This window comes from Caenorhabditis remanei, chromosome I (assembly GCF_010183535.1).
Source record: "Caenorhabditis remanei strain PX506 chromosome I, whole genome shotgun sequence".
NCBI lineage: Eukaryota > Metazoa > Nematoda > Chromadorea > Rhabditida > Rhabditidae > Caenorhabditis > Caenorhabditis remanei.
The window spans coordinates 9,047,664-9,070,502 of NC_071328.1; the positions used below are offsets into that span (position 1 = coordinate 9,047,664).

The 22,839-nt window shown below is 37.9% G+C and overlaps 5 protein-coding genes across 5 annotated transcripts; 2 read left to right on the top strand and 3 right to left on the bottom strand.

Annotated features, from left to right (window-relative positions):
- Positions 1–223: 223 nt before the first annotated feature.
- Positions 224–4,312, bottom strand: GCK72_001865 (uncharacterized protein; the record flags this gene model as incomplete). The annotated part of the gene is made up of 19 exons (XM_053723155.1): positions 224–367; positions 433–544; positions 592–740; positions 790–936; positions 982–1,093; positions 1,147–1,272; positions 1,323–1,396; positions 1,445–1,658; positions 1,708–1,848; positions 1,894–2,018; positions 2,072–2,141; positions 2,191–2,257; positions 2,309–2,418; positions 2,471–2,856; positions 2,989–3,298; positions 3,562–3,690; positions 3,738–3,881; positions 4,112–4,182; positions 4,232–4,312. The coding sequence occupies 19 exons, from the start codon at positions 4,310–4,312 to the stop codon at positions 224–226; spliced, it is 2,712 nt and encodes a 903-aa protein (XP_053591800.1).
- A 519-nt stretch (positions 4,313–4,831) lies between these two features.
- GCK72_001866 (uncharacterized protein) lies at positions 4,832–6,305 on the bottom strand (the record flags this gene model as incomplete). Its single annotated transcript, XM_003115121.2, has 3 exons — positions 4,832–5,167; positions 5,247–6,002; positions 6,084–6,305. The coding sequence occupies 3 exons, from the start codon at positions 6,303–6,305 to the stop codon at positions 4,832–4,834; spliced, it is 1,314 nt and encodes a 437-aa protein (XP_003115169.1).
- Positions 4,858–5,993, top strand: GCK72_001867 (uncharacterized protein; the record flags this gene model as incomplete). Its single annotated transcript, XM_053723156.1, has 3 exons — positions 4,858–4,882; positions 4,938–5,155; positions 5,220–5,993. The coding sequence occupies 3 exons, from the start codon at positions 4,858–4,860 to the stop codon at positions 5,991–5,993; spliced, it is 1,017 nt and encodes a 338-aa protein (XP_053591801.1).
- A 1,839-nt stretch (positions 6,306–8,144) lies between the features above and the next one.
- On the bottom strand, positions 8,145–9,528 carry GCK72_001868 (uncharacterized protein; the record flags this gene model as incomplete). The annotated part of the gene is made up of 6 exons (XM_053723157.1): positions 8,145–8,189; positions 8,404–8,499; positions 8,548–8,796; positions 8,840–9,052; positions 9,131–9,229; positions 9,463–9,528. The coding sequence occupies 6 exons, from the start codon at positions 9,526–9,528 to the stop codon at positions 8,145–8,147; spliced, it is 768 nt and encodes a 255-aa protein (XP_053591802.1).
- A 10,614-nt stretch (positions 9,529–20,142) lies between these two features.
- On the top strand, positions 20,143–22,577 carry GCK72_001869 (uncharacterized protein; the record flags this gene model as incomplete). The annotated part of the gene is made up of 7 exons (XM_003114968.2): positions 20,143–20,242; positions 20,290–20,653; positions 20,698–21,150; positions 21,290–21,523; positions 21,725–22,052; positions 22,100–22,321; positions 22,425–22,577. 7 exons carry the CDS (start codon positions 20,143–20,145, stop codon positions 22,575–22,577), a joined length of 1,854 nt encoding a protein of 617 aa, XP_003115016.2.
- Positions 22,578–22,839: the final 262 nt, after the last annotated feature.

Below are 22,839 nucleotides of genomic sequence, written 5' to 3' on the forward strand. Positions count from 1 at the left end.
ACAAGGGACAAAACGACGCACCGCGCGCAAAAGTATGAAAAGACATGTTTGATGAGGTAAATAAATAAGAGTTATCTGGTGAAATGAATAAGGGAAAACACAGAAAATTCATAAAAAGGCTATAGTTCAGTTAGGAGAAATTACAAGAGTTATTTTTGACACCGAGTTAATCGAAATAAAAACAGGATTGTAAAAAAGACAAATGATTCGTAAGTAAGGCAATTTAAACGGGTGCTCCTCCTTGAGCAGAATCATCTTTCGACAAGACGATATTTTGAATCGCATTTTGAGCGAAGTACATCATTCGAGCATCCAGGTAGATACTTGCATCGTTGCCACGTATTCCATGACGTTCACGTGGGAATATCTGGAAAACAAGACGTCAGTGAGGAATCGGGACGTTTGGGATAGTTTTGGCTGAAATAAACTCACCAACAACTCATGCCACTTTCCTTTTTTGATACACTCATCGATAAGAGTCGTCAAATGAGAGAAATGAACATTTTCGTCCATCAATCCGTGTACTAACATGAGACGGTTTGGCCTGAAAAACGTGGAAGTTGGTTTACAAGACCGTAGTAGAACTCTTACTCGTCAGGGAGTTTTCCGACAAGGTTGAGAACCGAGCTTTCAGTGTAAACTTGGTCAATAACTGGATATCCCATGTATCTTTCAGTATAAGCTGTATCATAAAGGCGCCAATCGGATACCGCTCCTCCAGCAATCGCTGCACTATATACCTTAAAATAGCTAATGATAAAATTACTGTGCTATGTTTAATATTATTACCTTTGGGTGTTTCGCGAGCAGCTGGAGAGCCATATATCCACCATAACTCCAGCCGTGAACAATGACTCGGCTCATATCCATGAATCCACCGGTACGTTCAGCCAATGTTTGCAGTCCGTCGACCTGATCCTCTACTTCAACAGTTCCCTATAATAAAATGTTGAACGTCTGAGTAAACAGAAAATGGGTTACCATTTTCCTGCTTATGAAATTCTCAAACTCTATTCCACGATGAGCTGATCCACGATTGTCAAGTACAACAACAACGTAGCCAAGACGAGCAAAGCGGATGAATTGTACCCACCTGAAATGAATATGTCACAAACCATTCTTGAATACGGAATAAAAATGTCTCACGAATAGTCGTTGTGAACTATTTGTATGCCAGGCCCTCCATAGACATAGTGGAACACCGGATATTTCTTGTATGGGTCGAAGTTGTTCGGGCGCAATATTAATCCATAATGCATCAACCCAGTTCTTCTAAACAGTTCGCTTTTAGACGAGGCGCAGCAATAGATTTATCTTCTTACCTCGACTGAAACTCTACCATCTCTGGTACATCCACTTGTTGCTCTGGAGGATTATCTGTGCCAGTGAGACTTACCTGAATCTTTTTCGGAATTTAATTTTGTACCATTTTTTGAAAGCCTACATTGAGAGTGTGCAAGGCTTTCGGCAACTCTTCGCCATCCATCCATTTGAATGAATAGAATCTGCACTGAGCTGGAGATCCAACCGAAGTCATCCAACAAGCGAAACCATGATCTATATCTACAGCAAGTCTCCCGTTGGCTCTCTCACATTTAAAGCAGATCCCATTCTCAGTGAGCTGTGCATGTTTTTTAGTTCGGTAGTTAGAAACGCATCTGAAAAAATAATGTTTCAGAGAGACAAGTGTTAGAGCAAGCGACTCACACGTTCCACTCTGTTGGATGAGATTCATTGGCAACATAGTAAACGAGATTTTTGTTCTCGTCAACAACTATTCCCATCGATTTGTTTATCGAATACGTTTCGGCCATTAGAATTTCCTCTCCGCAATGCACGAGGTTCCCCCTGCAAAAACTGTAATTGAAAATATTAGAAGCAACGAAAACAAACGTTGGATCAAGCTCAGCAGAGATTAGACTTATACAACTTCCATGTGGTCGCTCCAAACAGTATATGAACTCGTAGAACGGTCTCTCTTCATCCGTCACTTTCAGTGGGTGAATTGCATTATGTGACTGAAAATTGTTTCGATGTCTAAATAGAGACTGCTGAAGAAAGAAAAACAAACATTTATCCAACTGTTATGTCTTCTACTTTTATGAATTGTTACGGGTATTTGCAGCTTTCCGCGTGGAGGTCTGAAAATATTCCAAACAACTGATCTAGGAAACAGATTTTAAAACTCACTTTTCCGCTGCTTCTTGAGAATTCTGATTCCAATGTCCGATTTTCATATCTTCGACTGTTTGAGTATCTGTATCGTCAAATGAAATGATTAACGATTTTCTCATTTCGAAACACTTACTTCTTGGAGGTGTGTTTCCACGAAGCTCTTTCGGTAGATCGAAAGCCGAATACGGAATGAGGACTAGAGAACATTCAGATTGATCGCGATTCATCAATTGGACCCATACTCTGAAAATTTTTCATCTAAAATAAAGAAAGACAAGGGAATATAAAAACATACGAAGTGCCATCGGAAAAGAACCCAGCACGAGTAATGTATTCATACTGTGGGAAAAGGTTGAGAAGGACTTGATTGTTCAAAGAAACATCGTACACCATTCCATTTTCGATAATAACCATTCGAAGCTGACTCATTGCGTTCTTGGTTCCAACTCTCGGATACTTCATTGGCGTGCTTGGATTATCTCCGTTTATTCCGAATTGAGCTTCAGCAACTTCCTCTTCATTTACATGCTCATACAGAAGTCTTTTATGTGTTTCACTCCACCAAATGCCTTCGAATCTCTCCATTTCTTCTTGAACGACGTATGATGGAACTCCATTTGTAATGTGTTTTGAATCGCTTGTAGTGCGATGAATTAACGTTCCGTCTTGTTCAATGTGAACCTACAATGTTTTAACTACTAGATTAAATGAGTTTTGTCATTCCATTTTTTATATTGCAGTTCATATGATACATTATTATTTTTCGCTCTTTCAAACGTTCACAAGTTTAGACAGGAAACCTTACAAACCAACCTGCTTATTTAGTACATATGCCAAACAGTCACTGTCCGATGGACACAATTTGGCAGTGAATATGAAATTCGACGACGGTGGTAGCGAGGAGTCATTCTTTCCTGAAGTTTTATTAGCGGGAGATGCGGATGTTGAATGTTGTGCTTCAACTGAGCATCCTTTCACTCCTGGTCCGAATGCACCTTCAGAAACATCCATCGGTTCAACTGCATTTCTATTAGAACTTTTTCTGACGTTTGGAGGAGGGGAAGACGGCAATTCAATCGCCCCCGTTGCTATAGGCTTTACTCCACCGCTGTGAGGAGTATACCTGAATTATATATTTTTAACATCCAAATTTTAGAGATGAAAAGTTAATGTAGACTAATCAAATTCGAAAAAACCAGTTTTTGGAAAAAAGATAATGATCTTTTGAATTTAAAACCAGCTGTTCACACACATTGCGCACATTTGTAACAAACTAAAATTCGGTGGTAAGTGATTGCTGTGCAGGCGCTAGGGAAAACTTGTCAATTGAAACTTTAATCATTACCTTTCAGTTACCTTTCAGTTTTAATAACCAAAACAACCTACAAGAAAACTTGATCTCCAGCCATCAGAGTTATTTCTTTGCTTCCAATTTCGTAGTCTGTTATTCCTTGAACAACTGATGCTCGTTGTCGTTCACACAGCATTGCAAACTCGTCTGATGGAGCAGCTTTTCTGTATTGAAAACTGTTTTTGAAACTTGAAAAATACAAAAGTAGTACCGGAGTAATGCTTCGACATTACAAACTGTCGTTTTCAGTCTGACAGTGATTTTCAAATCATTTTCTTCTTTCTGTTGAGTCAATTCCAACGGAATTTCCCCGGTGACTATGTTTTGGGTTCCATTCTGTGCTGAGATTGCGTAGCTGAAAAATATTGTTTACTAATTGATATTTTTGAAAATGACGGCAGGTTTCGATGAATTACTCAGAGAAAAAATTTCTGGTACAATATACTGCGAAAATTTAGTCAGCTGTTAACTGCTGATTAACCGTGGTTTCTGGAAGCATATGATTAATTGTAAGACGATTCAAGAGAAGTTTTTTCCGAAATGAGCTGACCGGCCAAACCATTTTTCTTTGAAAAGAAAACTTACACGTGCAGACGCCCATCGGTATGACGCATTAAACCCAATTTTGAGAATCCTTGAGATGTCAACGAACGCATCTATGAAAATTTCAGTTTTTAAACTTTTAATTGGAAAGTATTTTCGAACCTCGGGTCTCCAGGCTCTTGCATGGTCCAATAACTGAGGAAATGTTTTCACATCAAACTTCGCAGTTTCACGATCCCTCATTTTTGCTGCGAGTTTTTAGGGAAACTGAAAATCGATAAACTAGAGAAAATTATTGAACTCTAAAAAATAAAACGTTGCAACGAAGAAACTGATAAAAATGAATACCCGACGAGCTTTCAGTTGAGAAGACGAAAAAAATAATGACTGAGAGAAAAAAAACACTTATCATTGGAGCGCCAATTCGGCGCCCGCGTAAATTTTTTGCAGACAAATTGCGACGTGTAAAAACGATAAATTCACGAGAAAACCACGCCTGTTTGAAAAATATAATGTATCAAAAAGTTTTCCACAAATTAAGACAATCATTCATGTCAAAAACCCAGACAAAAAACGAACCAAACCAAATCAAGTCAACAAACAAATAAAATGTATTCGAACTACTAAATACTAAGGCAATTATGTATGGAAGAGGGATTGAGGAGGATTGGGGAAGCTACAATACAACCAGTTTAAGATCATATGAAGATGAGTGGTAAAACTTTTAACAGCAACACAAAAATCCATGACAAATAAAATAATTTAATATCTGTAGTGATCTGGCTTGTATGGTCCGGCGATTGGAACGCCAAGGTAAGCAGCTTGTTCGTCGGAAAGCTTGGTGAGCTTAACTCCCAACTTCTCCAAGTGAAGAGCAGCGACTTCTTCATCAAGACTCTTTGGAAGAACGTAGAGTCCGAGCTTGTACTCCTGTGGGGTTCCGAATTTGGTCCAGAGCTCAACTTGAGCGAGAACTTGATTAGTGAAGGAGTTGGACATGACGAAGGAAGGATGTCCGGTGGCACATCCAAGGTTGACAAGGCGTCCCTCGGCAAGAAGGATGATATGACGTCCGTTCTTGAGAGTGTAACGATCGACCTGAAAATAAAGCGATGAACAAATTGCTACATTTCAATATTAACAATAGTAGAGCAGCTTGTGTTCATTTCGAAATTACCTGTGGCTTGATGGTGTCTTTCTTGGTGGCGTTGGCGTTGAGCCACTTGACGTCAATCTCGCAATCGAAGTGTCCAACATTGCAGACGATGGCGTCATTTGGAAGAAGCTCGAAGTGCTTTCCGGTGACAATATCCTTGCATCCGGTGGTGGTGACAATGATATTGGCCTTTGGAGCAGCCTCCTCGAGGGTGGTAACTTCGTATCCTTCCATGGCGGCTTGAAGAGCATTGATTGGATCGATTTCGGTGACGATAACACGAGAACCGAAAGCCTTGAGCGAGGCGGCAGATCCCTTTCCGACGTCTCCGTATCCAGCAACAACGGCAACCTTTCCAGCGAGCATGACATCAGTAGCACGTTTGATTCCGTCTGGGAGAGACTCACGAATTCCGTACAAGTTGTCGAACTTGGACTTGGTAACAGAGTCATTGACATTGATTGCTGGAATCTTGAGATCTCCCTTTGCGAGCATCTTGGCCAAGTTGTGAACTCCGGTGGTGGTTTCCTCCGAAAGTCCACGGATTCCAGGAAGGTACTGGGAGTACTTGGCGTGAACCAAGTTGGTCAAATCGCCTCCATCGTCGAGGATCATGTTGAGTGGTTGCCCATCCTTGAAGACGATGGTCTGCTCAATGCACCATTCGTATTCCTCGTCGGTTTCTCCCTTCCAGGCGTAAACTGGAACTCCGGTTTTGGCGATAGCGGCAGCTGCGTGATCTTGAGTGGAGAAGATGTTGCAGGATGACCATTGGACCTAGAATCTCTTTTAGAACAGAAACACCGACACAGAGATTGTTCCATAATTTTCTAAGTTGTTTAATAGTTTAAAACTAACCTCAGCTCCGAGAGCGGTAAGGGTCTCGATAAGGACAGCGGTCTGGATGGTCATATGAAGGCATCCGGCGATCTTGGCTCCCTTCAATGGCTGAGTTGGTCCGTACTTGGCACGCATAGCCATAAGTCCTGGCATCTCATTCTCAGCAAGTGTAATTTCCTTGCGTCCGAACTCGGCGAGGGAGATGTCGGCAACCTTGTAAGCTGGCTTGGACTGGGCCATCGTGTATTTGTTTTACCTGAAATTAATACTAATTATAAAGAAGCGAATTAAGTTTACGAAAATGAGGAGGGATAAGATGGAAAAATAGGAAACGCTCACGACTACTGTAATAAGTAGATTTTTGAAAAATCAGCACATGAAAACCGTGAGATTGATCAATTGATTATTTTCGAAACACTTATTGTTGTGAACAAAATTTTTTTAAAGACGGAAACTTCCTAAAAAAAACTAAATTCGAAATTTCCACGGTTAAATTTAAAGGCGCAGTGAATTTCGGCGCCGGGTCTCACAGCGAATTTTGTTTTTGCCCTAAAATTCGAAAATAGTCGGCGCGAAACACTTTTCCAGTGACACAGGCGAAACTGCACAGAAATATGGAAGCGGAAAAATGAATGTCACGATAGTTTCGATGGTGAAGAGTTCCGATGTGAACATTACGATGACGTCTCTTCGGTAGATCTCGCCGAGATTTTCCGATAAATCTAGATAAAATTCAGAGATAGCCTTCCATTTGCTAGATAACTTCTTTAGAATGACATTCAAACGACCAGCGATACCTTTGAATAACTCGCGATCGACCTAAAAGATATTCGAAGATAAAAAAAAATGCACGTTTATGATCTTATCGGGCATGAATTCCCCCATTGTGTTCATTTTCTTCAAGGTACTCCAATTTTCAGATAGAAAAATGAGTTATTTCCTCTCGCTTAGCCCGTATTCCTACGGCGATGTTTCTGGCGCTGCTGCCCCCTTTTATAGCGCCTCGGCGCTGGTGCCACATCAGGCTCCGCCCCTTTTTCCGGCGTGGATTTTCTGCGTCTCATACTCGCTCAACACCTCTATATACTTTTGTCTGTGTCTCTGTTTGATGTGCAGGAATGATAAGAGAATGAAGAGACCGCAGAGAAGAAAAGAAGAGGAAGTTTGAAATTAATTTACAGGAGTTTGCAAATCACTGGTTTATCTCGAAATTTGGAAGGTTTAACAAGTTGTGATGAACTAATTCTGAAGAAACCTGGAAAATTTTTTCGAAAAACCTAAATCCTTTAAATTCATCCTTTTCAAATCGCTACTTTCTTATTTGAAATTATAAAATTCTCGAAAAATCTTCTCAGCGATCTCTGTGCCTCCGTTTGCTTCTGAAGGTCATTTTGTCCTCTTCTTATCTCGTTTTATTTTTTTTCGAAAATTACCGACGCTGATTTTCTTAGACAATTGAATGCTTTCCTTGTCAACTTTGCAAGGTTCAAATCTTATGATGAAATTGGATAGTGATTGTTTGAGTTTAATTGAAGCGATTCATCCAACTGATTCTCGAATCTTTCTAGACTGTTTCGAAGTGAGGAAGACTACCTTCTCTTCAGAAAGTAACACACTTACGAGGTCATAATTGAAAACAGTTTTGTATGAACTCTCAAAAGCTACGGCACGTAATGCTCAGTGTCGAGCAATCGACGTCTAGAGACCTTGTGTAACTTCCTACAACTTCGATCTGCTAAAAGACATCACGCCATTCTCTTTGTTTCATACATTCTATGATTCTTCTCTCTTATCAAACTGATTATATCATCATGATCTTGTTATCAATCGGCACGAAAAAAAGCAGTAAAAAAGATATCGGACAGAGATGATAGTGGGAAAAAGGAGGATTTTTCGTAGAAATATAAATTTGGGTGATGAAAAAGAAATGTTATTTAAAACATGTGTGTAATGACAATTTTCTGTCGAAAACGGGAATATAGGAAAGATCAGAAAGAGATGATGAGAGTCGGAAAGAAAAAATAAAGTTCGAAAATAGTAAAAATTCAACAACGAAGGAAAACCAAATAAATTATTAAATCAGAAGGCGTAGCGTGTACGAATGTCCTCCAACTTCTTTGAGATCTGAAAAATATTGATATTGGGTAACCATTTTTTAATACTTCAAAAGAAACCAGATCCTTCAAGGATCACCCTTGAAATATAGATTATCTGATTGATAAGCTGTGTATTGATGAATCTCGATTTAATGAAGGGAATCAAGATAAGCATATATGAAAAATCTTGTTCTAATTCGTTTTCATGGATTCAAATCTAATCTTTCAGAAATCTTATTTACCTCGCTGACAGTCTTTCCTAATTCTTCGGCGACCTCTTTTTGTTTCGACAAGTCCATCAAACTGAATTGTTCGCAAATGTCTCCGTCGATAACACTCTGGAACAAAGAAACAATTGAGCGAAACAAGAGAAAGTTGAAACAAACCTTGCAAGGGGCGTAGTAGGATCTATAAGCAAGATGATCACGACCACAAAGTGGTGGATATTCACTGCGAACATGCATTTCCAGATTAGTGAAGAAATCGACCTCATCTTTGGACATGAACGACACAAGGCATCCAATGGCTCCACCGATCGTAGTATAAACCAATGCTTCGTTTGCTCCTGGCATCAAAGACGTCTTTTGCAGACTTGTAATTGTATCTCCGATGAAGAAGTTGGCAACCAACTCGACCTGAAATTTAGAATTTAAAATGAAACCTTTGTTAATGAAAAACCTTTTGTGACGCTCCATTCAGCCATCCTCGATCCCAGACACTTTTCGAAACTGTTGGGTCATCCTGAACATCTTCATTGACTCGTTCTGGTAGACGGACAACTGCCAGATTTCCAAACTTATCAGCAACTGCTACAGTATGATAATCAAGCACACATACACATGACACGTAACGAGGTGTTGTGTCATCAGCAAATACAACAAGTTGATTATCCTGAAAAACGAACGAATTAAGTTTTTGTTGAGATCCAAGATTAATCGGACCCAAAAGTCAAAAACTAGGTTGACTTACTCCTTTACGATATCTCAAAAAGTGCACAGACTCCTGACTGTCGGAAACAATGATACGCTGTCCTGTTGACTGAATGTTGACAATGGAGACTGGGAAATTCTGAAAAGAAAAATAATAATGGTCGGTCTCAAAGCAGAAAAGTGGTTAATTTATTTTCAGGTTTCTCAGTTCACATCTCCCAAAATGTTTGAATTACTTTTCGGACCATCCGTGTTTGTTTTTTTCTCCCCTCAAATAAAAATCGAATCAACTCAAAGTACCACCTTCTCTTCAAAATGATTACATCTATTCTAGTTCCGGTTCCTTTCGTTTTCTGTCCCATTCATTTCTACCTTTCCCATTCTATCATCAAAAAGATGGTTTCCCCATGGGAATATTTCAAACGGACCCCACATCATTCCAATAAACAAAATGAATAAAAGACACGTATCAGCTTCTTCATCCACGTCTCAAATTTCTGTCTCCTAGTTCTTTTAGAGTCCTGTCAAAATAGGAGTTTCCGTTCTGAAGAGAGAAAATCTTTTTCTGTTTTTAACATTTCTAAAAATCCCCGTAATTACACGAAGAGTATTCAGTCGTCTGTCGTGTGTCTAGTCTAGAAGAAACATTGAGAATCCCGAAAAATAGAGAAAATTTCCAGGAGAAAATGAGCAAAAATGGACCGGAAGACGTCGTCGTTGTCGTCGAGTCTCCCCTTCTTCTTCTGCAATTTCAACATTTTCTTTTTTCTTCTTTGCTCAAAAATTTCATCGCTGTGCTCTTTTGCTGAACAATTAAACTTCTTTCTCGGTTTTTAGTCGTCGTTTTCGTTTTCTATATCTTCTTTTCTGCACCTTTCCTTATTTTTGTTTCTATTGAACTCGAGTGAAAAATATGCAGAAACCCGCAAGATGTGAAGGTATTCAGTAAGTATCTAGATTAACTTATTACTTGGTGGAATCATGTGTTTCTGGAATTCAGAATTCATACAAGTTCTCAAAACTCATAGATTCCCTAAAACTTTAAACTGCAACTTTTGAAGCAACACGTGCATATGAGGATTTTTCAGCAATAAAGGTAGTTATATGTTTTCCTTCTTTTCTTTTCTTTTAGTGAGGACCCTTTTCTTCGTCTTTTCCAAATCTTATCCTCTCTCTCTCTTCATTCAAAAACAACCCTACTTCAAACGACGACTATCGAAGAAGAAAAACGAGAACTTTCTCTTTTCTGCTCGTAATTCTCCTCTTCTTTGTTCAATTTTTATTCAATTTACGTATTGTCACGAAGAAAGAGCATGTGATGATTAGTCACAGCTTTTGAACTTTCATTTTCAATGCAACAATTACAGAACTTTTGGGGAATTCCTTTCTTCTGCGTTTTACAATTTTCACAGAAATATATGGTTTCTAACATTTGTCATGCATTGTTTTTGATTGGTAACCAAGGTAGATCCCCCAACCCACATTTCAAACCTGTCCGGTCACTTCTACCATTTCTCTCTAATTACCTCTTGAAGTTGCTTGACTTCAAGACCCAATCACCAGCCGAACATTCCCTAAATTCGAATGACTCTGATTTTCGATTTCTACTGACTCCTTTGCCTATTTTCCAGTTCTCATTATTCTGATTAGCCAGCTATACAAGTAGTCAACCAACCAACTCGAACGAATACATTTACTAATGCTCTCCTCTCTCCCTGAATCCTGAACATTGAGCACTCAAAAAGAAGTGACACGCTGAATCAAAAAACACCGACATCTTCTCGGATTGGTTGAAATAAAAAACAACGCTTGACAAGTTATAAAAAGGAGGAATGAATGCAAATCAGGTTGGGTACTTTTTGAGAAGGCATAGAGAGACAGAGAGAATATTACCTCTCTAAAAATAAAATATTCCTATTTTGGTCTCCTGTTTTTTCATTGGCTTCCACTCCTTCCGGACGAATGGTTATTTTTAGAGGCTACTTTTTCTTGAGATGAAGAAAAAGAACAGCTGTTTTGGATAATGGGAACAGGATCAAGAAATTGGTTTTATGTAAATCCACGTTATTTTTCAGTTTACCAACACTTCAGGAGAACAGAGATGTGACAGGATATTCCTGAACACGAAACGATGTTTCAGACTGAATTGTCTTCTTCCTTATTTAGATTCTTATGTCAGACGATAGACAACACCCACAGGGATTATACTCTCTCATCATTTTTCTTAGAATACATGTTCATCACATCTAACCCTTTTTTCTATTTGCAATTTCATACAAACTGGTTACTATGCATATATTTCTATGCTCAATGAAAAAATAATGAGATGCGTGGTACCTATAGTTCTGTGGCACTTTTTCAGTGTTGTTTCCGTGATGATGGCTAGAAGAAGAGGTGGAAAATAGAGGAATGACTTTTGAATAACAACAACTTGTTGTTCGGATGAATACCGGTCAATTGAACTCGGTTTTTCATGATATTCGAGGAAAGTGGCTACGTTAGTATCAAAGAAAATGTAGAACTATGTGTTTTTTTAGAAACACACTTCTTGGTGAGAATGAAATTCTTTTAAAAATAGTTCCTCTCTTTTCTTTGATCTACAAAAACATGACTCGTCGACACTGTGTCTCAAACTTTTCAATAGAACGACTGCCGATTTTGATGGATAAATAGAAATAGCGGAAAGAGCAAATATATTCAGGATCCAGTTTATCTGTGACATTTTCAGTCAAAACATATTTTCGTGTTGAAATATTCTTTATTCGAAACAAATCCCTTTTCTTTTGCCACTAAATTTCGAACTATTCTCAATTTTCTCTAGTTTATTATGAATATAAGGAAGACGTCCCGAAAAATTATATTGACCGATAGGAATCCACAAGAAACTAATTCGTGTTTCTACATTTTTTTTGTTCCTCTCGAAAACTCTCAATATGCTCACAAAGTGCTTGAACTATATTCTTTTGTCTATCGTTTCATAAGTACATTCAATCGAATCGAGTGGAAGAATAGATTAGACGAATTAGTATTGAAAAGAATAACATTAGAAAATAAGAATTCACAGACTCTATCACATCACATCAATTCGCATAGCTCTCAAGAGCGGTAAATCATAAATATTATCAAACTTGAAAAATGTAACTTTTTGGCACACCATTAGTGAGGAATCAGATGGGTCTTTGGTTCAAACAAGAGCCTCCGACATTATTACACATTAGTTACCAGAACCAGGAAGTACTTGAAATCAGAGAAAAACGTTTCTCACTTTCTCCCTCAACAGCTGAATATTCGGTTTCTAGTTTGAACATAGTATACTTCATTTTCATTATTGGTAATTACAGAATCTTGTTGTTTTTTTCGCTTAAAACAATCATTCTAAGACAAGCTTCACAATTATCATCAGACAAAAGTTGTAATGTTGCTCCCCAACCCAGTTCTTCCTAATATTTGTAATCCAACATTCAACCAATACTCCCATGGTTCCTTTTTCTCCTTTCTCTTCCTCTGATATTTCCCAGAGTATCCCAGTTTCCCGATGTTCGGTCATTTGTCAAAAATCTGATATTTGAAAAGACAAAGAACCTAAGACGAGTTGTAACAATAACCCACAAATCGTAGTCATCATTTCCAAAAAACCCAGAGATCCCTTCTTGTTACTTCTATTTTCTTCTCTTGTTAACAAGATGATCGAGAGAAAAATAAAGAGTGAAAACCTGAATGAATGAGGGTGCTCTCTGAGCAGACAGGAAGACACGAAGAACACGAGAAAACCAAAAAGAAAGAGGAACAAACGAAAAGTCAATTCAACTGGCCACCACCACCACCTACAACCACCGAACCAACCTATTCCCTCTATCCCAAAACATCAACGAGTGCCTCACCAAACACCACGTGTCTTTCGAACGAACACAAAGACATTTTTTCTTCTTTTCCTATTTTTTCATCTTCATTAAACCAAGACCTCCTCTCCATCTTCTCTCAGCTGTGAAAGAGAAGGGACTGCTGAAAAATTGGTCCTCAAAAACACGGAGAGAAGAGCTGAAAAATGATGGGTTAAGGACCCCTCAGTTAATCGCCTTCTTCTATTTTTCGTGTTTTTCTGAGTTTTTTTCGAGTCAGGAACGGGTCCGGTTATACTCGTTTTCTTGTTGTCTGATTACTCTCCAGTATCAACTGATCGTATTGAAAGAGAATCAAAGGATAACTCTGTTTTAAAGTGTATAATCATCACGTTTCAATAATTCTTCTATCTCAGCCCTCAGAATTTCTCACATTCGAACAAGGACATCCGCCCATCGACCGGACACCAACCGGTCGATCCAAATTCGATAAAATGTGTTCGTTTCTGTCTTTTTGCTCACTCAGTCAGAGGAAGTCTTGACGAAGCAGCTCTGGCAGGAGCGAAAAGAACAATTGAATTGTATCTTTCGAAAAAAAAACCGAATTTCTTTGAATTTTCAAAGATAAAATTCAAAGATTTCACACTTCTTCGTTTTTTGGTTCACTTGGTTTACCAAAGATTCACTAAAATTAAGTTCATCGAATTAAGATGGACTGTAAAACAATACGTACGAGCCGAAACTAGTAATGCGAAAACCAGAATGCCATTGGCCATTTCTGATCTACGTTTTTTTTAAATTTAACCAATGACAGTGTCACAGATCAAATTTGCAACAAAAAAATACTAAATTAAATATGATGTAGATAGGATTTCTGATACCTCGAATTTGGTTCGTTAGAATTTTAAGGTTTCATGATATCCAAAAACCACTATTATTCGCTTCCTTTTTTCACATCATCCAGTGGGAACACAAACAACAACTGTCTACTATTTTCTTCCCTGCCTAAATGTGTAAACCTAATCAAAATAATTGAGGATTATTATCTCATAGTCAGAATAAGCTTAAAATGTCCATAGTATATTATTTCTTCTTTTAGCATAACCCAAAATTGAATCCTTTCGAGACTGAATTATAGACGTAAATACAATTAATTGTCTTGTGTCCCTCTTTGCGTCATTCATTTCCGTTTTTGGAAGAGGCAAAAACTGAAGCTGTTGGTTTAGTGATGTTCCAAGAAAAGTACTATTCTGGTAGAACAAAAGCCCACGTTGTCTAGAACCAGACAATCATCCATTTCAACACTAGACTTGTTTTTAGAGCTCTTTTTAGTTCACATCAGATAAGTTGAGCTATATCGGTAACTAGATATGGATTCGTCCATCTCAAGAAACACACTTTGAAAGTAGAGTTGAGAATCTCGTTGCCCGTACTTTTCAAAAATTCCTTTCCCAAAGTTTGTTCTCTTCTGGTCAATACGACACCATATGCTCGACCTCTAACGACCCCTTCAGCTCCTTGTCTTTTTCTTCTTACGCTTCATCGCACCTTTCCTTTCCTCTCTTCATTTTCCTCCCACCCACTTATGGAATATGATATGAGCAACAAAAAGAAGGAGCCGCAACGAAGACGACGATCGGAGTAAAAACATTTCCAGAGCTCTTTCTTGGCATCATAGTGGTATATAGGTGTGAAGAGAACCTACTTCTCTATGAACTTTGGTGAACCAAATATATATTTTTTATTGCTTCGAGAACCAGAAACCAAAATATTCAGTCTCATTTAATTTTCATTTTGTGGTTTTTTTCAGTCTCTAAGACAGCTGAAAAATGATTGCAATCCGACAAATAGAAGGTATAGAAGAACCGGACGTCATCTATAAATACCCTGCTGGGGAAAAAATGGAAAGACCAAAACCTAATACTTTAATGATTTTGCTTCTGTTTTTGTTACTGCCATTGAACTTCTCGAGGTGGAAATTGCAATGAAACCATACGAAAAACAGAAGGAAATCCTTCTTATTCGTAGAAATGCCTCTTCTATGTAAGTTGAAGTTTAGAAGAAGAAGGGAACCCCTATTTTGCTAAAATTTTTAATTTTCTCTACTAGCACATGGCATTCTTGTCACATTTCAACATTGATAAACTTTTTGGAGCCGAAAGATCAGTAGTAGTCCAGACACGATTCGGCCCTCAATAGGTGCTGTTTTAAGGAACGTTGTTCTGATCTCTGTCATAAAGAACTCCAAGTTTGGTTTGCTATTTTAGACTAACCATTAACCTATTCAGAAACGATTTTGATGTTTGACAGAAAGAACAAATTTCGGGTTAGAAAGAGAAAAAAGATGATCAATTTATTCATGACCTCATCAATCCAATGTCAAACTCAAAAAAACACCGAAAAAGTTGATCGTGATGGATCTTTAGAGTACAACCCTTCAGAAATATTTTAGTTTTCGATTAGGAAAAAATCTTTAGTAACTAGTAAACCGATTAGTTTGTTCGGAAGTAGCCTTGAGATATTTAAAGAATTCACTTAAAAACTAAAAATAAAAAGAAGAGAGGTCAAAAATAGATCGCTTATGCTTCTTTAACTTCTCAGAGCGTGTGAACTTTGTCTCAGGAAGTAAACTAATCTATAAGTTATTAGGTTTTTGACATGACACAGCTGGGAAGACGTAGAAATAAAAATAGAAAAAAGTGCTACCACGTCATCGTCTTATCTCAGACGTTGAAATTATAAATTCACTGTTCAAAATGAATTGTATTCCCATAGTATTCTCTCGAGATCAGCAGATCAGAGACTGTGTGAATCAGAATGATAGAAGTGAGAGAGCGCGTCATTCAAGTATAAATCTGTTTTGTTCTCAAAATATCGTTTTTGTGTTAACCAGCATTCCAGACAGTCGATAGGGGTATATACAAATCTCTCGCAACTCCGTGATTTCTTGAGACATTTCTGAAACTAGTAGATCTCTCTTAGAAAAAAGAGGAGCAATAGTTGCAATATCTAATCGAAAAACAGACAACCATCTGATTCATGATCCATATCATTTGCCACACTGTTTTATTATCAGTTCTGATAATCCTCAATGATAATGCCTACTGTACACATTTGATTCGCCTCTACCAACTTATTCTCACTCCTCAAAGTTGACATAATCATTGACACTCCACCCTTCTCCTTCACCTTTCTGCCGATTCTTTCAAATTATAAACTTTGAAAGAGAAGAAGAAGTAAATATGAGAATGAGGAAATGAGAATTCTGGGACGAAGGAAAAACTTTTTCCCAAGAAATCCCTTTGTTTTTTTCTACTTTTACTTCTGTTCGTTTCGCTCTCATATAATCCACACCTATCCATAATTCTACTGTGTGTCACAGTTGTTTTCCACTATTCTAGAGGTCCACTTTCTCGCCTTCTGAAGATGTCTTTTTCATATTCTGAAGAGACAGTAAGAACTTCTTAGTTTTTTGTTCCATAGGCACAAAAAAAACTGTCAACAAACAAATCTCTGTTTGGAGCTGTGCATTTGAAGACAAACAGCTAAACATTTCCATCATTTTTTTCCCCAAAAAGAATTTTTCTGAGAGGAGCTAAAACCAGAGAGTGGTTCATCGATCAGAACCTTCACTATAAAAACGTATCCGTTTTTAACGAAAAAGAAGAAGACTAATTCGAAATTCTGGAGTCGATGTGTTTGAATTCTCTACTACCACAGAAATGTAATGAACCGAAGAGAAAGAGTCCCCTCTAGTCAAAATGAGAGATATATCAAACAGACACCTTTTTTCGTGGGCCCCTGAAAACTTCTCTGGACCTTCTCATATTTCAAAAAGTGGAAAGGCTATAGGTCAGCTGTTATATTTTACGTCAACTCTTAACAGGCTGTATCAGAACAAAAAATGAAACGGAAACGTGTCATTTTCGAGATTTCAACGTTTCGAAGTATGATATTTTGAATATTTTGTCTCAAAATCTTGTCAAATCCTCTGCTTTGCAATCTCTTAGTCCCAAGTAATCTTGGCTTCTTGTATCCGTCCTCTATTATCTAAATTAACTTTCAAAAAAGCTCAAAAATTGACCTGGAATATTCTATATTCGATTTAGAACGTCATGATCAAATCTATGTATAGAAGTTGCGTCAACTTTTCTTAATGATTAGATCAGCTTATACCCCTTCATATATGATTATATCCTAATCTTTCACTTCTACTTCCAATGCTCTTTACTTCAAGATTTCCTATTTTTGAGAAAAAGAAAAAAAGCGTTGAAAAAATGTCAATTTTATTCCTCTCCTGACATTATCTCTGTATCAATGTCTGGAGACTGGCTTGTACGGCCGGGGCTTTTTGGGACACCGAGGCCGCGGATTACCCAGATGGGCTGAATTATTGAACATCGACTAATCTTCCGAACCTCTACAAGGCCGCCCGAAGAAGTGAAATTTTTCCATGGCTGGGAACTCTAATATAAAATTGCCCTAGAAAAAAGTTTTTTTTTGATAGCCTTGGTCCTGAGCACAAACTTTGAAAGGAGAACTCAAAACAAAATGTTTTGAAACCTTCAATCAAGATCATAACATTGATTTGGCTCAAACTTTCGACCTAAAAATGATGTGATCAAACATTAAACTATGTATATGAGGGATGAACCAAATGTTCAGATTTCTCCTATCTTAACATCTACCACAGATGTTTTCATTTTCTCTTGAAAAAGACCAAATCTGTGATGCTGCAAGAAGAAATACTATGCTCATTTCTCTATGTTCCATTGCTTCTTGAATTTAATAAGAATTCTGATTTTTTGCCGTTCGTTTTTCTTCTTCTTTCAGTTTTTCAAAACTGACTCACTTTTGAAAAGAAGCGAGGAGCAATTTGTTCGTCCGCCCCCAGAGTACATATCCGTCGTGTTCTATGCCCTATCCTTCCACGAAGAAAGACAAATTAAAATCACTTGGACCAAACACAGAAGACCGAGGAGAAGACGCTGTCGCGCCCCCATTTTTCTCAGATATAGACTCCGCCCACTTTCTTATTCTAAGAGACTCTGATCCGTTGCTTTTCGTTGCTCACTCCGGTAGTTGTGTTGATAGAGAGCACAGCTCAACATTTCTCCAGAAGAGATTAGCTAACTATCAAAAATAGACTTAACCCTTCTTTTTCTGTATTTTCATCGTGTTTCTTGCAACCAAAAGGATGAAAATTAGTTTGTCTGTTCTGCCTCAATTCCTCTGTTCCATTTTTCTCCTTTCAATACAAAAAAAGAAATTGATTAGTTTTCTTTTCATTCAGGAAGAACACTGTGAATGGAATGATTTTAGTATGATTCTCATGTTTTTTGAATTGAATGACTGTAATGACGTCTTCTAAACTTATCAGCTGAGAAAGTGATATAAAATCGAAATGTTGTTATTGAAATTCTGATAATTACATGTTCAAGAACATGTAATTAGACATGTAGGAAAGTTCATAAGTGTTGAGATATAGATTACTAGACTAATGTAGACTGTGATTTTTCGAAGGGAGTATTCAGTGTGTAAGTCTTTATAGGCGTGGCTCTTATAAGTTCATTTTCCGATGTTCTGGCATTAAAACATCATTTTCTTTCTTCTTTTTCGTCCACTCTAATCCATTTGTTTACCCAAAAAAGACCTTCTTCTATGTTTGGTTCATAGGAAAACGACAACGTTTGGACAATGAACTAACTCCTAAGAAATAGGTGTTACCCACAAAAACATTGACATCATCATCATCACGCTGTTGGCTTTTTTCTACAAAGTTCATTCTGGTGGTGGTTTTGTCGTGCTCTCCTCCTATTCACTTTCCTCCGTTCGTTTCTTCACTTATTCCCAGAAGAAAAAGATGAAGAAGAAGGAGGAGGAGGGGATGGATTGGGAAAACAATAACAAAAAAACTTGAGAGCAAGAGTGTCTCAAAACAAAAAGGAAAACGATGGCGACGATTGTTCGGTCGAATCGTTGTATGTGTGGCAATGACGTGGTCATGAAGATCTTGTGAGAAGGCTGTGTGATTTCAAGTAGAGAAGAAATCATTACAAAATAGACCCATGTTTCAATTCACGAAAGTGAAGTCGGATATTTTTCGACTGAAACCTTTCTTTGTGATTGAAATGTATCAAACCTCGAGTTTCAGAAAAGGAGTGAAGGAACAAACAATCGGAAAGCAGAAAAACTCAAGATCAGATGAAACACGAAAGGAACTTTTTTAAAGGGTCAATCACTCCGAAGAAGATTGATATAAATTATTACAGTAGTTGGTCTTGTTTTCATCGGAAAATGAATCGACATAACCTTAACTGACTCATTTGGAATTGGGGGTTCGTAAATATTTCCGGAGAAATCTAGAATTCATTTTTTGACGTGATAAATATTTTCATATGTTCCGTGTCATAGATGTCCTCCTCCTCTTCTTCCTCCCCCACCTCCAAAATATCATATTTTTCCCTCTCAATCTATCTCTCTGTGTCTCCTTTTCTATATCTTCTTCTAGAGTTAAGAGCAAAAAGGAGGCTAGCGGCTAGCTTGGGAGGCCTCTGTCTGTTTGTATGTGCTCCGTCTGATGGCTCTTTTGCTCTCGCGACATCTTCAGATTTGTTTCCTCCTCCCCTTTTTTTCTTCGGCTACTACAACTTTTCGGGCGGTCCTGTCTGATGTGTCCATTCGTTCATTTTTGCCTAATTCATATTGCCACGTCACTTTGGACCAATAGATTCACTCATTCATGGAAGTGAAGAAGACGACAAAGGAAAAATGTGGGCGGGGTTTAATATAAATTAATTAAAAACCCACACACACACACATTCATTTCTTTCACCCATCATATGGGTATAAATAATAGTTCTTTTTTTCTCTTTCCTCCTCTCTTTTTTCCTTCATTCATCAACTCAGGTACATTTGTCATTTATTTTCTTTTTCTGAATCCACAAGATAAATGACGTCGTCGATGTGTGCGAAGAATCTTAATTTCCGTTACCCCCCCAAAAAGTGCCCTCAGGGGGTGAAATTCTATTGCCATTTTCAGCAGATTCTCCCTGTTTTCAGCATCTTCTCCGCATAAATCCGTCTTTTTCTACTCAGAAATTCTATGATTTTTCAACTTTCAGAAATCTTCCTCTCTAATTCATATGGAATGAAAACATTCGGTGAAGAAAGAAAAGGAGAAAAGCAAGAATAGTCGAGAAGATACGAAGATATGGAATGGGTACGACAAAAGTTGAACGGGCAGTATCAAGCCGAAGAAGATTACGGTATTTCTGATAACTTCACAACAATTGGATTCACATCATTGATAGGTTTGATTTGATTCCAACAGTATTAGAAATCAACTGTGTCATTTCAGAAGACAGTCCGAACTGTTCGTTTTACGAATGGTCTCGAAACCCATCACACGCCCAATTCTTCCGAATTTTCTCAATAATTTCTGTTTTGACTGTTCTGGTAGTCGTCGTTGTTCTTGGAAATGCACTTGTGATAGCTGCCGTTCTTCTGAGAAGACGTCTACGATCAGCAACGGGCCTCCTGATTTTGAGTTTAGCCCTGGCTGATTTACTAGTGGGTACGGTAATTCTACCGTTTAGTATTGCAAATGAAGTGTTGGATCAATATTGGATTTTCGGAGAAACATGGTGTACGATATGGTTAACATTGGATATATGGATGTGCACAGCATCAATTTATAACTTGGTTGCTATATCAATTGACAGGTGGGTTTAAAAAAACATTACGTTATTGAAACAAATACTTTCAGATATATTGCTATAATCAAACCATTAAATTATCCAATGTTAGTTACAAAATTCCGGGCTAGATGCACCGTTGCGATCGTCTGGATCGGAAGTTTTCTTATTTGCTCTCCAAGTTTCTTCTTGGCAAGCTCAATCAAAGACAAAGAAACTCCGTGTAGATGTACTCCTGCAAATGCGGGTCGTGTCTACGTGGTATTTTCTGCTTCCAGTAGTTTCTATATTCCAATGATCATCGTCGTCTTCGTTTATTTCCGGATTTATGTAGCAGCGAGAGCAGCTACTAAGTCAATTTATTCGGGAATGATGAGCGTAACGGCAGCAGCAAATAAGAAACAGAATCCGAAAAGTTATCTTCTGAATCATCCGGATGTTATTAACAAAGATTCTTTACCCATGCTACGTGTGCATCGTGGATCCTCAGTGGTCGCTCAAATTACACCCAACAAGCCATATAAGTAAGTCGATTCTATCTTCTTTATTTCTCTCATAAACAATTTATAATTGGGGATGTGAGTCGGTAAATTTAGGATAGAAACTAGAAAAGGGAGAAGAGCAAAGCTTATTCATTATAACTCAACACTTCTCGATTTTCAGTGCCGCAACGTCCCGACAAAACGGAAATTCCATCGACGCCGCCGCAGCAAACGGAGCATCACAGATTACTGCGGCGGCGGTAGCTGCGAAGGCTAGAAAATATGCGAATGAATCGGCGAAAACATTGGTGAATCGAGGAGCAACACAACAAGGTTGTGGAGTAGGAGTAACCGGCGGAGTAAGGCACAAAAGACACGGAAGGAGCAGCGAGAGTTCTGTGGATTCATTAAATGGGTACGATCTTTGAGACTTTGATCTAGAAAATTCAACTAGACTAGATTTACTAGACACCTTCATAATAACATTCTAGACGTTTTAAAACGTAAGAATACAGCTAATCCAGAGAATTATCCTCGATAAGCTTAAATCAGAGAACTGGATTAGCAACTAAATTCAACAAAATTTGCGAATACTTCAAAGATTTCTTTTTTTTAGAACAAATTCATATTCTGCAACACCTCATAAATCAGGAAACGAAGAACTCGGGTCTCTGATTGAGAATTCACGAAGCAGTTCCACCGACTCCACTGATAAAACCGAACCATTGACAAATCAAACTGATGACAACTTTTCAATGACTAATAATAACAACAATGGAGATGAAAAGGAAACATGTGATGAGTCGTTGTTAGGGAATGAATCGAAGAAGAAATCGAAAAGTTTGGCTTCGAAATTCAATCATTTGATGCGTCGTGGACAAAAGAAACGAACAGCTGGAGCATATGAGAAGAGGTTGTCTTTAGAGATCAAAGCTGCCAAAACTGTAAGTCTTACAATTTGCAGAAAACTGAGTTTATTAGAAAACTTCAGGTTGCCATTGTAACCGGGTGTTTCATTTTCTGTTGGCTCGGATTTGCGTTGGTATACGGTTTGGAGATCAAGCTGAACGACGTCGTCTGGAGTATCGTATTTTGGCTTGGTTATTTGAATTCCGCTCTCAATCCTGTGATCTACACAGTCTTTAACCGTGAATTCCGGATATGTTTCAAGCGTTTGCTAACATGCCATCACTTGAATCATCCCACACATAAAGTGAGTTTCTTTTTTTGAGTGAGTTAAAACTGAATGCCCCTAAATTACATAGAACACTTTTCACTGATCTGTTAAAACAATTCTCATATACTTCTTGTTTCAGTACACCAACAACAATTCCTACAATTCAACAGCAATTCGATCAACAAATGCTGTAAACCGTGTTCCGCAAACGAGTCTCTACAACTATACTCAAACCCAAAACTCAGAGAAATCTTCGGCGGCTGCGGTAACTTTCAACACTCCAACTAATTGATTTTATGCACTTATTACCTTTTTCAATCATTTTTGAATTCCATAATTTTCCCTCAAACGATTTCATGATTTCCTACATTCTCTCTTCCGGTGAACTCTTTCCATCCATTCGAAACACAAAACAGGGTAATTCGTTCTTTTTATTCTATTTTAAACTTTCCATTTTCACATTTTTCCGTCATAAATAAATCTTCAAATTTCAAAAAGTTATTTTTAAATACAACAAAAAAGAAAGAGCAAGAATCGCTTCCACTCCAAACTTC